This window comes from Euphorbia lathyris, chromosome 4 (genome assembly GCF_963576675.1).
Source record: "Euphorbia lathyris chromosome 4, ddEupLath1.1, whole genome shotgun sequence".
NCBI lineage: Eukaryota > Viridiplantae > Streptophyta > Magnoliopsida > Malpighiales > Euphorbiaceae > Euphorbia > Euphorbia lathyris.
Window position 1 is genome coordinate 28,303,158 of NC_088913.1, and position 15,848 is coordinate 28,319,005.

Sequence of the window (15,848 nt, forward strand, 5' to 3'; positions counted from 1 at the left end):
ACAACAACAACAACAACAAAGCCTTAGTCCCGAAATGATTCGGGGTCGGCTAACATGAACCATCATATAAAACCGTGAAAATCAAGTCGTGTCAGCGACACAGATTCGCTCCCTCCACTCCGTCCTATCCACTACCATATTTTCCTCAATTCCCAATAAACTCATATCACTCTCGATCACCCTCCTCCAAGTTTGCTTAGGTCTTCCCCTACCCCTCACCACTACATCCCTTTGCCACTCTTCGGTTCTCCTAACCGGCGCATCAAGCGCTCTACGTCTCACATGGCCAAACCACCTTAGTCGGTTTTCTCTCATTTTATTCTCAATAGATGTGACCCCTACTTTTGTCCTAATTATTTCATTACGCACCCGGTCCTTTCTCGTGTGACCACACATCCATCTCAACATACGCATCTCCGCCACCGACATCTTATGGATGTGGCAGTGTTTCACTGCCCAACACTCCGTACCATATAACAATGCTGGTCTAATTGCCGTCCGGTAGAATTTTCCCTTCAATCTATTAGGCATGCCGGGATCACAAAGGAAACCCGTAGCACTCTTCCACTTCGACCAACCAGCTTTAATCCTATGGGCAACATCTCCATCTACTTCTCCATCCGTTTGGATAATAGATCCTAAATACCGGAAGCAATCCGAGGCCTGAACAACTCTCCCATCTAGGGTGATTGTCCCTGCCTCCCTACTCCTACGGCCGCTAAACTTACACTCCAAATATTCTGTCTTACTTCGACTCAACTTAAAGCCTCTAGATTCTAGAGTTTGCCTCCATAGTTCCAACTTCATCTCCACTCCTTCTTTCGTCTCATCAACCAACACAATATCATCTGCAAACAGCATGCACCATGGTATACCATCTTGAAGTGAACTTGTTAGTTCATCCATAACGATGGCAAAAAGAAATGGGCTTAGTGCGGAACCTTGATGCACTCCAATCGTAATAGGAAACTCTTCAGTTTTCCCAACACTAGTACGTACACTCGTGCATACTCCCTCATACATGTCCTTTATGATGTCAATATATTTCCGCGAAATGCCTTTCCTTATCAAGGCCCACCAAAGTACTTCCCTTGGTACCTTATCATATGCTTTCTCCAAGTCAATGAAAACCATATGCAAGTCTTTCTTCTTATTTCGATAGTGCTCCATTAATTGTCTCATTAGATGGATGGCTTCCATAGTTGATCTTCCCGGCATAAAGCCAAACTGGTTTTCCGAGATCTTCACCGTCCTCCTTAGCCTTTGTTCAATCACTCGCTCCCAAAGTTTCATAGTGTGACTCATTAATTTGATTCCCCGATAGTTGGCACAATCTTGGACATCGCCTTTGTTCTTATACAAAGGGATTAAGGTACTTTTCCTCCATTCTGATGGCATCTTATTGTTTCTCCAAATTTTGTTGAAGAACGTCGTCAACCATTCGATTCCTCTTTCTCCCAAACATCTCCAAATCTCAATAGGGATGCCATCAGGTCCTACTGCTTTCTTCAACTTCATCTTACTTAATGCCATTTTGACTTCACCCTTTTGAATTCTCCGCAGGCATTCATGATTTATCATATCGTGATGGATACTTATATCTCCAACATCTTGTTGGCGATCTCCATTAAATAAGTCATCAAAATAGGACCTCCATCGTTCCTTGATATCCTTATCTCCAACTAGGACTTTCTGGTCCACATCCTTCACACATTTAACTTTTCCGAGATCTCGCGTCTTCCTATCTCTCATCCGAGCAATTCTATATATGTCTCTTTCCCCTTCTTTCGTATCCAATCTTGTATACAGATCCCGATTCACCTTTGCTCTAGCATCTCGTATGACCTTCTTTACTTCCCTTTTAGTCTCTTTGTATTTTTCGTAGTTCTCGTCACTCCTACATTTCCCCAATAGTTTATAGGATTCTCTCTTACTCTTTACTGCTTGTCGTACTTCTTCTGTCCACCAAGATGTGTCCTTACCCGGTGGCATGCTACCTTTAGATTCCCCTAGAACTTCCTTCGCTACTTCCCTTATACTATGCTCCATCTTATTCCATATCGAATCTATATCTGAATCCATATTGCAAGTCCAAATATCTTTTTTGGTCATCTCATCCACAAATTTTTGTTGATTCTCCCCTTGCAATTTCCACCACTTAATCTTAGTCTCTACTTGAGGTGTTTGTTTTCTTATACATTTCCTACTTCGAAAATCTAGCACCACTACTCTATGTTGGGTTGTCGTACTCTCACCAGGGATCACCTTACAATCAATATAACTCTTTCTCCAAGCACTCCTTACTAAGAAGAAGTCAATTTGGCTCGCATTACCGCCACTCCGATAAGTTACTAAGTGGGATGTTCTCTTCATAAACCATGTGTTCATGATACTCAAGTCATAGGCTGATGCGAATTCCAAAATATCATTTCCTGCTTCATTCTTATCTCCAAAACCATACCCTCCATGAACACTCTCAAACCCATCTCGCCTAGAACCCACGTGTCCATTGAGATCACCCCCTAGTACCATTTTTTCATCCCTAGGAACCTGTTGCACCACTTCCTCTAAGTCATCCCAAAAAGCTTGTCTTATAGACACATCTAATCCTATTTGTGGCGCATATGCACTAATGACATTCACAACCTCATCCCCTATCACTAGCTTAACACTCATAATTCTATCGCTCTTCCTAGACACCGCTACTACCTCATCAATAAACTCCCTATCAATAAGAATACCTACTCCATTTCTACCCTTATCCTTTCCTGAGTACCAAAGCTTATAACCCCAAGGAGCTATCTCTCTAGCCTTGGCTCCAACCCACTTGGTTTCTTGTAGGCATAATATATTTATTCTCCTCCTCTTCATAACATCTACAATTTCAGCTAATCTTCCTGTCAAAGAACCTATGTTCCATGTCCCAAAGCGTAACCTACTACCCTTACCCCTACCATTACCGTGGACTAGCTTATTTACCCGCAACCCTTGCATATTTGACACCACCCCCGGGTCCTGGGGTGGCGCGCCGCTTCGGGGCGACGACCTAGCAACCCTTGCACATTTATCACTACACCCGGGTCTAAGAAGTGCAGCGCGTCGCTGAGTAGGGAACGCCCCAACGGTATTTATATTATGGTTCATGTCATAAGATGTGGCTAAGTTTTACGCTGGCCGCCACAAACCTACCGCAACCCTCCTCCTTTGTCCGGGCTTGGGACCGGCTGTAAAGGCCACCAAGTGACCCTCACAGGCGGAGTTTGTTCATAATCATAACATTATATAAAATTTAAACATGTATTAAACTTGTTCAAAATTTTGTACTGACTCGTAATATATATATATATATATATTCTTGTAAAGACTCTCTCATAACGTATAAATCTACACTTTTATATTATTTAACTTTTCAGAAGCTACAAATTGCTGATTGATGACTAGTTACTTGATGATGGAGATGATAAGACAATGAACTCCTACTACAACTAGCTATACAAGTCAACAGAGATCTTTCTACATCTATTGTGACTCGTTTTTTTATCAATGAAATTGCATATTCCAAAAGCCCCGAATGGCATGGTAATGTGAGAGGGGCATTGCTTGGCAATCCAAACTCTTCCTCTGCCATATTGAATAGATGTATGATGATTTCATTGTTAAGATATTCCAAAGGAAGGAGAAAGCGCTTCTGATCTGCAGAGTACACAACAAAACAACCTTTTTCAGCTTTTGCAGATGTGCTGCAGGCGCTTGTATGTGTAGTTTCAACAGTTGTTGGTGGAAAGGTGATTCTTTTTCGCCTAATAGAAGCCAACTTCTGCCACTTTCTTGCTAATTTGAGAAGTTTCTTAGCGCTCATCATCTTGTGAGAGATTTGCAATAGGAGAATTGAAGAGAGAAAGATTGGAGTAGTAAATGGTAAGGTTGTAAGGAGTGTGGAATGGAAAGGCAATAGCAAATGACTATATATAATGTTGTAGGGCTACATTAATTGGGAAGCAAAGCCATGTGCAAGATGAGTGGTTGGAAGAGAGGTGGGCATTTGTGTTTGATGAAGGTGGCTACATATATTGAATATAGCTGGTGATATATCAATATCTATTGACCAAATATTTTAAATAGCAGAACAGATAAAACCATGTTAAAATGCACAAGAAAATAGATAAAATGGTTGCACATTCAATGCATACCATACTACAAGTGACCCCATTATGTTTTCTTGTCTTTCCACAAAACTTACCAGGAAATCAACTTACATAAGTTCTTCTTTTCAAATAAGTAAGGTGCATGATTCAAAAGAAAGTCTACCATTTAACTAGCATGAGAAACAATTATAGCTCTAATAAAAGATGGACACAAGTACATTCATGTTCCTTATCTCTAACAGATGAGCAGCTTCTACGACCAAAAACAAAACGAATAGACCCCAACGACGACAATCACTCAGTACAATATCTTGCCTAAAATTAAGAAGACCAACCAAATTAAGAGCATCTAATTCGACTCTAATATGATCCAATTGTAGCTCCTTCAATCAACTCAAAGCTTCTCTACAACTCTGTGCCTCCTCTAAAGCTGAATCACCATTCCCATCCTATAATGGATTTCAAGCAGCTAAATCTATTTGAAATTTGGATTTTTTGTGAGAGATTTAATTCATATTCTCAACATTTAGTGACAATCAATACCTTAAGCCCTTCATTAAGTTATTGCAGACAAATTGTTTCAAGCGTTAAACATATATATGTATTCACTGTTTGAGTTAAATGTTTATATGCAGTTCTTCGCACTGATATTCATATTCTGTGGTAGAGAAAAGGTAAAACTCATTTTTTGGTTATCGAAAGTGAATTTGTGATGAGTGGAAGGCAAAGGAAGAGACTTGGCTATATATACACAAGGTCTGCAGAAAAAAGAAGTCCTTGTCATGGGAAGCAGGCCATGTGAGAAATGGATTTGAGATCAAATTGGGTAAGTTGGCTTGTCTTTGCCAGTTATATAATTAGTTTTCAGAATAAATACATATAATTTAGTACACAAATTTGAAACCAACATATCTAAACAAATAGCATATTGGACTTAATAATGTCGAAAAACTGCCAAACATATTTATGCACATCACATGTCTCTGAAAATCATATCTTGTTTATTGAAATATTAGTTATCACAAGGATAGATAGATCTAATATCTACTTCTTTACACTATTGAGTAATCATCTTCAACACACGATACAACTGACAAGAAGATAAAATAGAATCCAGATAAAAGTTTTCTGAAAATTTCTTGTTAATCTCTAACTTATTATTTGGACATCATCATACAACCATGTTCAATCTTACCGCGTGTAATAAATCACATAGGATCAACATGTGGACTTCATTGAATGAGAAACAAAATTATGAACTGTGAACGAAGATGCTGATTTAGATACTTACAATAATGTTCCTAATTAAGCATAACCAGGTTCAATTTGTTTTACATCTATAGGCTAATGTTATTATTATAGTTGGAGGTAAAAAGAAGTTAAGTTGAAATGAACAGAAATCATAAAGTTCAATTTTATGCGCTTGGAGATGGAAATCTTCAAAATTAGAAAAATTCTCCATTTGAAAGATAAGTAACTAGGTGGGAACAAAAATTCTCCATTTGAGTTTTCTCATAAAAATAAGCTAAGTTAAAATGAACAAAAATCACAAAGTTCAATTTTATTGTATATTATTTAACATTTCAGAAGCTACGAATTGTCGATTGATGACTGGTGATTTGATACAAGTTAGTAATGCGTTTTATATGTCTCCTGGGAGAAATTTTACGGTATGCCGGGCATACCAACTCAACAATATGAGCTGGTATGCCTGGCCAATAAACATAACCCACGTATTAATAGTAACCTAAATTTTTTTTTTGTAATAACCTAAAATTAATATCATTGCTTCCCTTCCCTTTCCTTCTTTTTACTGGTTTGCCCTTTTTCTGCCGCTGGCCTTTTTCAATTTTTCTTTCTTCTCTCCTTCGTCTTTCTGCCGCTGGCCTTTTCTCGTCGGCCGCCGTCGTTCTCCTCCAATAACTTCCCTTACTGATTTGTTTGATTAAAATAAAATGAAGATTTTTTCTGAGTTCCATTAATGGACTGTTTGGCCAAAGAGGTTCATGAACCATGAACCATGAACCATGATTACTTTCTGAAATTAAAATTTATTCCAAAAAATTTCTTTCAATTAAACCACTTGAGCTTTTCATAGATTGCAAAATAATTTGGCTGTGCATATAATCCTGATTAGTATGTTTGTGGGGCATATGAATATGATAATTTAAGAGCAATTATTACTGCAATATTTTCATCTCCTTCTTGGATAGACCCGCCGTTGATAAGGTCGTTGTTTCTCAACAAAGATCTTCTTTCAATTTATTATTATAAACAGTTTCTGGCAGTGAAGATTCTGAAAAACGGTGGTGGTGGTGGTCGCCGGCGGATAAAAATGAGCGGACGTGAAGGTGGTTGCGGATGAGAAGAACATAATAGGAAGGAAGAATCTGTTTATAGGACTGCTAAAAAAACAAAAAAAAAATCTGTTTACAGGGAGTGGAAGAAACAATAAAATGAGTACTTTTTTAAAGGGACGGATGGTTTGATTTTACTGGCCAGGCATACCACCTCGTATTGTTGAGTTGGTATGCCTGGCGTACTGTAAAATTTCTCGTCTCCTGGTAAATAGGCTCATCATTCTAGTACGTATTATAAATGCCTTGATTGGATACTTATAATAATGTTCCTACTTAAGCGTAAATAGGCTCATCATTTTATCAATTCTTTTTTTAATTTATACATTTATGTTATTATTATAGTCGCGTAAAAACAGCTAAGATAAATGAAGAAAAATCATAAAGTTCAATCTTATGATCTTGGAGATGGAAATCTTCTAAATTACAAAAATTCTCCATTTGAAAGACAAGTAGGATGGAACAAGGGCTTTTTTGAGACTCTCTCATAACATGTATAAATGTACAATATTGTATTATTTAACTTTTCAGAAGCTACAAATTGGTGATTGATGTCTGGTTATTTGATGCTGGAGATGGTAAGACAATGAATTGTTACCGCAACTAGCTATACAAGTTAGTAATGTTTTTTCTACATCTCCTGTGACTCGCCGTTTGATCAGATCAATTGCATATTCCATAAGTTGAGAATCACATGGTAATGTGAGAGGGCCATTGGCAGGCAACCCGAACTCGTCTTCTGCCATATTGAATAGCTCTTTGATGATTTCACTGTTAAGATATTCCAAAGGAAGAAGAAACCGCTTTTGATCTGCAGAATACACTACAAAACAACCCTTCTCAGCTTTCCCAGATGTGCTGCAGCTGCTTGTATCTGTAGTTCCATTTGTATGTGGCAATTCGATTCTTTTCCTCTTGATTACAACCAACTTGTGCCATTTTCTTGCAAATTTGATGAGCTTCTTGGTACTGATCATCTTGTTAATTTGGAGTCTAAAGTGAAACTGTTTGGAGAGAATAGGAAGATTGAGATTGGTGAAGTGAGTTATAATGTTGCGATGGGTGGTATATATTGACAGTGGAGCTGCCAGCAGGTAGGGCTAAATGGGAAGCAAACGCATGTGAAATGTAGATAAGGGAGGTGGTTATGCTTTGAAAGAAGAATAAATAGGACTTAGTGAAGAAGCATTCTATACCAATCAAAGCTGGCAGAGTTGTTCAACTTTTGTTTAAGATGAAAGAGACATTAATTAGTTAAAGCTGGATCCCACATGTATCAAAGTTTTGATAACAAGACATCTATGAATTCAATGAAAGTTGAAACTATCTTAGGCATAATTGTTTTTTCATGTATGTTGAGGTTGCATCTGTTATCCTTTAGCTAGTTTGGACTTATGGACTAAATACAAATAGAAGCAGACAAAAGAAAATATCAAGCAGCCCATGTGAGTAGTGCATATGAGATCAGTTTAATGCTTGTATTCACCAATTATATAATTAGATATCAAAATAAATATATGGATGAAGCCAACACATGCATGTAATATATATTGGTGCAGGTTTCAAATTTATCTATATTGGTGCAGGTTTCAAATTTGTTGCAAAGAAATAGCATCATAGTGGACCTAATATGTCCAAAAACTGACAAACTTAAGGGTATATCCAGTATCTACTTTATGCAGATCATCGCATCTTGATTGGAATATTGAGTAATCTTAAGGGTATATCCAGTATCTACTTCTTTATGTGATTTTATGAGGACAACACATCTTTCTTTGATCAGAGGATGAAGTTTTATCAGTTATCCCAATTCCACACATTAAAATCTTTTTCCTCAAAATTCTTCAACGCATTCTAATTCATCTCTTCAATGTCTTCTGTGTTTGATTTGAGAATAAGAGGAAAACCAAATCCATGTATACTTTCAAATTCAATTCTCGGCGAGTTCGATTATCCACAAAATCGCTAAAGGTTTGAACTTTGAAGTTGGTAAAGATTAAAGATTTCAAAGTCAGATTGTTCAGTCCATCTAAGAAAAGGGCGGTTGTCGGTCATGGTGGAGGTATTATCTTTCCACAAAATTTACCAACGTGTTCTTCTTTTGAAAAAATTAAAAGAAAGTCTATGATATCATTTAATTAGCATCAGAAACAATTATAGTCCTAATAAAAGATGGACAAGAATACATCCTAATAAAATGTAATGCATACCTGTTTGCTGGCTTGCGTCGAAGAAAGAAGATGGACAGAATTGGGGGTTGAAATGAGAGGAAAGAGAAGCCCAGAATTTTGTAGGCCATTTCAGATAGTGAATTTTGTGATTCCTACAGATTCCAACAACTACAGAAAGCAAACAAACAAGTTGTGTGTTTTCTATTGGGGTTCTTTCGCGCGACGAAAAGAATTGACATTCATTTAAGACCCTTTCTATTTCTCCCGCCAAGTTTCAGCGTTTTAATTTATTTTACTTTTTGAAATTATTCCGTTGAACCTTGTACTTGCCTATTAAATCCATTTAGTAATTTTTTTTTTTTGGTGTTATACTTTGGGTATTTATATTTCTGAATTTCCAAATTGCTGGTTGAATAAGGTAATATTATCCACTCTGATTTGAAATCTTCTTTTAGTGTTACGTTTTGGGTTTGTATGTTTCTGAATTTCCAAATTTCTGGTTGAATTATCCACTTTGTTTGTGGGATATTCATTTGTAATGGAAATCTCATTAGCCCAGAATTATCCTCAAGACAATGTAGATGGACATAACATAACAAAGTTCAAGCAGAGGTAGGGGTTGACGCCCACTAACATGCCACAGAATGATACCAGTAAAATCTGACAGAAGGAATTAGAAGAAGAAGAAATAGAAAAGGGGAATCACACTAAGTTTAAATGCTTTGATTTATTATACTAATGTGTTTGTTCAATGTTGAGTTAAAATTATTTATAAGACATAAAGAGTAAAAGGCCAAAGCCCAATACGGAAGTCAAAGCCCAAGTCAAACTGATCAAGACAACTCGGCCCGCGTGTGTGAAACGATGTCGTTATGATCAAAACGCAACTCAGCAAGAGAAGGATCTAGAAAACCTTCGTTGAACAACTTCGGAGTGAAGCCGCTGAGTTGAATCGACAAAGAGTACGAGACAGCAGCTGAGCAAGAACAACTTCCAGACAAAGTAATTCCACTTTGGGTAAAGTTCAGAAGACACAGAACGCTATCTAGTTGACCTTACCATAAATGGAGGGACATTCTGCTGAGCTGACTAAAAGCTGCTCAACACTGACCGAGGACAGAAGATACTTAAATCTGATTGGCCGAGAGCTCTGAGCAAGACTGAGTGACAATGACAGGAAGCCGTTTCCCTCCAACGGTTATTTCGAAATTCGAAATGACCGATGCCTCAGACGTCTCTATAAATAGAGCCCTTCAGTTGCTTCATTCGACACAGAACTTGATCAAGCCATTACGCTGACCAAAATTCTACTCAAAGTTCTGCAAGAAAAAGCAAAGCAAATTCTTACACCAAATTCTATATCTTTTGTGTAAAAGTCTAGAGTGATTATTCAATCATCTAAAGTGTCTTAGCAATTGTTGTTTAGGACAAATCTTTATCATTTCTAGAGATTAGAAAGGAGAGGCTGAGTACTTGGTTATAGTACTCAGCGTGAGATTAGGAGTGAGTAGAGGTATAGAGGAAGGTACTCTTGTTATACTCAGCTTCTAAGTTGTAAAAGGTTTGATGCTCTACCGTTAAAGAGCTCAGTAGAGAATTCGAAATCTCGGAACGTGTTCCGGGGACAGGACGTAGGCTTGGAGGCCGAACCTGGATAAATCTGCTGAGTAATATCTTTCTAACCTTAAACTCCTTAATATATATATTACTTGCTTAATCAAAACTGACCAAGTAAAGAGGTCAAGCTGAGTTGTGTGTATTGAGTGTCTGAGTTCAGGAATAGACTCAAAGTGATATCTCCTGACTCAACGAAAGAAGCTGACTTAGTCACCAGTTAACTAAGCTAGTGTCTTATTTACTCAGCGCGCTGTGTAATCCTTTTTCAAAGAAAAAGAAGTCAGCCTTAACGTATTAAAATTTTAAATAGTTCCTATCCCCCTCCATTGGAACTAACTTGTTACGTTATAAGGGACCAACAAGTGGTATCAGAGCCTAAAAGCTCACTGTTAAAGGTTTAACTACCTTGAGCTGATCCCCACTATGGCTGAAAACAGCACTCGGTTTCTCCCAGGAAACCAAACAACTCAGATCTTACCTGAGGGGCTGTCCATTACTCGGCCTCCCCTATTATTCGGGTCTAACTATACCTTCTGGAAGAATAGGATGAGAAACTTTATTCAGGCAACAAACATGAGTGCATGGCTTTCAATAGTCCAAGGCCTGTTTGTTCCTATTGAAGTTGTGGCTGGCCAAACAGTTGTCAAAGCTGAGGCCAAATGGACAGAGGATGATCTCAAGAAGCTACAAAATCATGCTTCGGCTATAAATATGCTTCACTGTGCGCTTGATGCTGCAGAATATAATAAGATATCAGGTTGTGAGTCGGTGCAAGAGATCTGGAAGAAGCTGGAAGTCACCTACGAAGGAACCAACAAAGTGAAGGAGTCCAAGGTGAACCAGCAGATGAGATTATACGAGTTGTTCGAAATGAACGATGATGAAGGAATATCTGACATGAATGCAAGGTTTACAAACATCATCAACGAGCTCAAGAGACTTGGGAAGATCTTCACCGAGGAAGAACAAGTCAAGAAGATTCTTAGGAGTCTTCCTAAAAACTGGCAAGCAAAGAAGACAGCTGTTGAGGAAGCTCAAGACTTAACCACCTATAAATATGATGAACTCATCGGCTCACTGCTGACCCATGAGATCTCGATGAAGAATTTTGAGGTGAAGGAAAAGTCTGAAGACAAGAAGCAAAAGTCTCTTGTCATGAAAGCTGACTCCACTGATGGGAGCTCAACAGATGATGAGGAGATGGCTATGTTCACCAGGAAGATGAAAAGGCTGTTCAAAAAGAATGACAAATATTCTAAGAAGCCTTACAGAAAGTTTGATAAGCATAAAGCTGAGTCCAGCGACAACAAATACAAGAAGGACAACTCAAAGCCCATTACATGCTTTGAATGTCATCAAACTGGCCATATTAAGTCAAGCTGCCCCACGCTGAGGAAAGAAAGGAAGAACGGCAAAAAGGCAATGGTGGCAACATGGAGCGACAGTGATGAGTCTTCATCATCAGAAGCTGATGCCACTGAGTCAGCAAAGATCTGTTTTATGGCTGACGAACTTGCTGAGCCGTGCATCTTTGAGCATGCTGACCCCTCCATTGCATCTGACGATGAGGAGCAATCAAATGAGGTAATATCACTTCCCCAGCTCAGAAATGAAATGGTTAATGCCCTGAGTGACCTCTACACACTTGTCAAAAAGTGTAATAAGAAAATTAGAGCACTCAGCAGGCGATGTGACGAGGTTGAGGAGGTCAAACTGAGTGACCTTCGATATCTTCTTCAGGACAACTCAGATTTGCATAGTAACATCGGAATTATGCAAAAGTTTGTCTCTGAGGTCCAATCAGATTCCAAGAAACTGAGAAAGGACGTCACATCCATTCAGAACCAACTAAAGGTTCAAAACAAAAGAAATATTCCTCTGAATGCTCAGTACCGAAGTACTGGTCTGCAGAGATGGAATCCCCAGCGGAATGTCCAGTGTGACTTCTGTGGGAAGAAAGGACACACCACAAAGGTGTGCTGGCACGCTCAGCACTGGGGTGCTGACCAGTCAGTGAAAAATCCTAAACGGAAGGTCAGTTGTGACTTCTGTGGAAGGAATGGCCATACTGTCCAAGTATGCCGCCATAAAATAAAATATGATGCTTTACCTGTTGAACCTAACAAGCAAGGACCCAAAAAGAATTGGGTACCTAAAAGTAACTAGTTACATTGCAGGTAAGCCTGAGATGTGCCGAGAAGTCAAAGATGTGGTATATTGACAGCGCATGCTCAAGGCATATGACTGGTGATGAAACTCAGTTCATCACATTCGAGCGTAAATGAGGAGGAAGTGTAAGTTTTGGAGACAACAAAAAGGGTAAGATAGTAGGGTCAGGAACCATTGGAGGTAATCCTACTATTGAGTCAGTCTCCCTAGTCAGCGGACTCAAATATAACTTACTCACCGTAGCTCAGCTATGTGATAATGGGAGAAAAGTTATATTTGATGACACTGGATGTAAAATATTCGAGGGTAAAACTAATGAGTTAATTTTAACTGCCCCTCGCATTGATAATGTCTTCATGCTGAGCTTGGAGAAAAAGTTTTCAAAAACTGTATGCTTAGTTTCAAAGGAAGAAAATTCCTGGCTATGGCATAGGAGACTTGGTCATGTAAGCATGGACCTCCTGGCCAAATTAGCAAGAAAGCAATTGGTTGAGGGACTGCCAGAACTTAAATTTGAAAAAGATCAACTATGCCACGCTTGCCAAGCTGGAAAACAAACCAAACAATCTTTTCATAGTAAAAATGTTGTCTCAACTAAGTGTCCGTTAGAGCTACTACACTTGGATCTCTTCGGTCCAGTCCAGCCGCTGAGTCTGGGTGGAAGAAGATTTTCCTTGGTCATTGTAGATGACTTTTCTCGGTACACTTGGGTCATCTTGCTGAGTAGTAAGGATGAGACCTTTGAGACATTTTCAAATTTGGTTAGAAAACTTGAAAATGACAAAGACCTAAAATTGGCTCACATCCGAAGTGATAATGGTGGAGAATTCAAAAACCAACAGTTTGTTGAATTTTGTGAAGCCAACGGCATTGACCATAATTTTTCTGCTCCTAGGACGCCTCAACAAAATGGGGTTGTTGAAAGGAAGAACAGAACCTTGGTTGAAATAGCCAGAACAATGCTGAGTGAGCATAGGCTTCCAAAGTACTTTTTGGGAGAAGCTGTTAACACAACATGCTATATTCTTAATAGGGCTCTTGTTAGACCTATACTAAAGAAAACCCCCTACGAGCTTTGGAAAGGACGAAAGACCAACATTGGATACTTTCGTGCCTTTGGCTGTAAATGTTTTATTTTTAAACACTAAAGATAGCCTAGCTAAATTTGACTCAAAAGTTGATGAAGCTATCTTTTTAGGCTACTCAACAAACAGCAAAGCATACAGAGTTTTCAATAAACGAACTCAAGTTTTAGAAGAGTCAGTACATGTTGAGTTCGACGAAACTAATCCTGCAGGAAGATATCTGCCGCTGACCGAGGATGATCCACACTCAGTACCCGCTGATCAAGATACAGCCGCTGAGTCATTCCCTCAAGGGCTGACCAAAGGTAAAAGTGAACCAAATATTCTTTTCACTGACCAGTCTTCACCTGCAGAGATTGTTGAAACACAGACAGCACAAGCCATAAATCTACCAAAGGAGATAAGGATACCAAGAGGACACTCAGAGAGTGCTATTCTTGATGCCGCTGAGAATACCCTGATGACAAGAAACCAACTCAGGAGATACCTCAGCAATGTAGCCTTCGTCTCAGTTCAGGAACCTAAGAACTTCGCTGATGCTAAGGAAGATGAATTCTGGATGAGCGCAATACAAGAGGAACTTGACCAATTCAGAAGAAACGATGTATGGGAGTTAGTGCCACATCCAAGGAGTCAGAAGACCATTGGAACAAGATGGGTCTTCCGCAACAAGCTGGATGAGCAAGGAAATGTAGTCAGGAACAAAGCAAGGCTTGTAGCTCAGGGCTACAGTCAGCAAGAAGGTATTGACTACGGTGAGACCTTTGCCCCAGTGGCAAGGCTAGAGGCTATTAGAATTTTATGCGCTTATGCAAGCTATATGAACTTTAAACTGTTTCAAATGGATGTTAAAAGTGCATTTCTTAATGGAGTTATAAACGAGGAAGTTTATGTTAATCAACCTCCAGGGTTTGAGGATCCTAAATTCCCAAACCACGTTTATAAACTAAAAAAGGCTCTGTACGGCCTTAAACAAGCACCACGTGCTTGGTATGAGAGGCTGACCAGTTTCCTGCTGACCAGAAACTATGTCAGGGGCAAAGCTGATACAACCTTATTCATTAAGAGAAAGGGTAAAGATACCCTGATGGCTCAAATATACGTTGATGATATTATTTTCGGTGCTACTAATGAGTCAATGTGCAAGGAATTTAGCAAGCAAATGCAGACTGAGTTTGAAATGTCGATGATGGGAGAACTCAACTTCTTCCTTGGACTTCAAATCAAACAAGGGAAAAATGCCATCTTCATCAGTCAAGCTAAATATGCCAAGGAGATATTGAAGAAATATGATCTTGAAAATTGCAAGCCAATATCCACTCCTATGGGCACTGACACTGTCTTTTGCGCTGACGAGAATGGTAAGTCGGTAGACAGCAAATTATATCGAGGTATGATAGGCTCTCTACTTTACTTAATAGTAAGTAGACCGGACATTCAGTTCTCAGTATGCTACTGTGCTAGATATCAATCTAACCCTAAGGAATCTCATTACATAGCTGTAAAAAGAATCCTTAGATATTTGCAAAGCTCAGTGAACACAGGTTTATGGTATCCCAACATTCATGGCTTTACACTCGTTGGATACACTGACGCTGACTATGGATGAGACAAGCTAGAACGGAAAAGCACCTCTGGAGGATGTCATTTCTTAGGAAGATGTCTTGTATCCTGGTTCAGCAAGAAGCAGGCGTCAGTAGCCTTGTCTACCACTAAAGCTGAGTACATTGCTGCTGGACACTGTGTTGCTCAAGTCCTATGGATTAAGCAACAGCTTGAAGACTATGGTGTTCAAACAAAGACAATTGAGGTCAAATGCGACAACAAAAGTGCAATTGATCTATTAAAGAACCCAATTCAACACAGCAGGATGAAGCATGTCAGCATAAGACATCACTTCATTAGAGACCATGTACTCAAGGGTGAGATAAAGCTGACTTACGTCCCAACGGATGAGCAGCTTGCGGATATCTTCACAAAGCCACTGGCTCGTGAACAGCTCAACATACTGAGAGAAGCCATTGGTATGTTTAATCCTCTTCAGTAAATTCCAGCTCTTAATATAGACTCATGCTGAGTGAATTAACATGCTGAATGATCTATTGTTTGCTGAATGAATGAATGTATGATGTGTCAAATGCTAAATTAATCACATACTGAGGAAACATTGGCACCGAGTAGTTATCTCAAACTGAGAAATCATCCGTATGTATAAAATTGACCACTCAGGATATAAAACGCTTAGTATTCTAAACGCTGAGTATAAGACCCGTTGCATTTAATGCTAGAGCACGCGAATAGCCA

The 15,848-nt window shown here is 39.0% G+C and overlaps 1 protein-coding gene across 1 annotated transcript; it reads right to left on the reverse strand.

Annotated features, from left to right (window-relative positions):
- Positions 1-6,867: 6,867 nt before the first annotated feature.
- Positions 6,868-7,843, reverse strand: LOC136227360 (auxin-responsive protein SAUR68-like). Its single transcript, XM_066016001.1, has one exon. The coding sequence runs from the start codon at positions 7,477-7,479 to the stop codon at positions 7,030-7,032; it is 450 nt and encodes a 149-aa protein (XP_065872073.1). The 5' UTR covers positions 7,480-7,843; the 3' UTR covers positions 6,868-7,029.
- Between the last annotated feature and the right edge of the window lie 8,005 nt (positions 7,844-15,848).

What these genes read in the sequence shown, in the direction of transcription:
- LOC136227360 (XM_066016001.1), bottom strand. Translation starts at nt 7,479, where the DNA reads ATGATCAGTACCAAGAAGCTCATCAAATTTGCAAGAAAATGGCACAAG.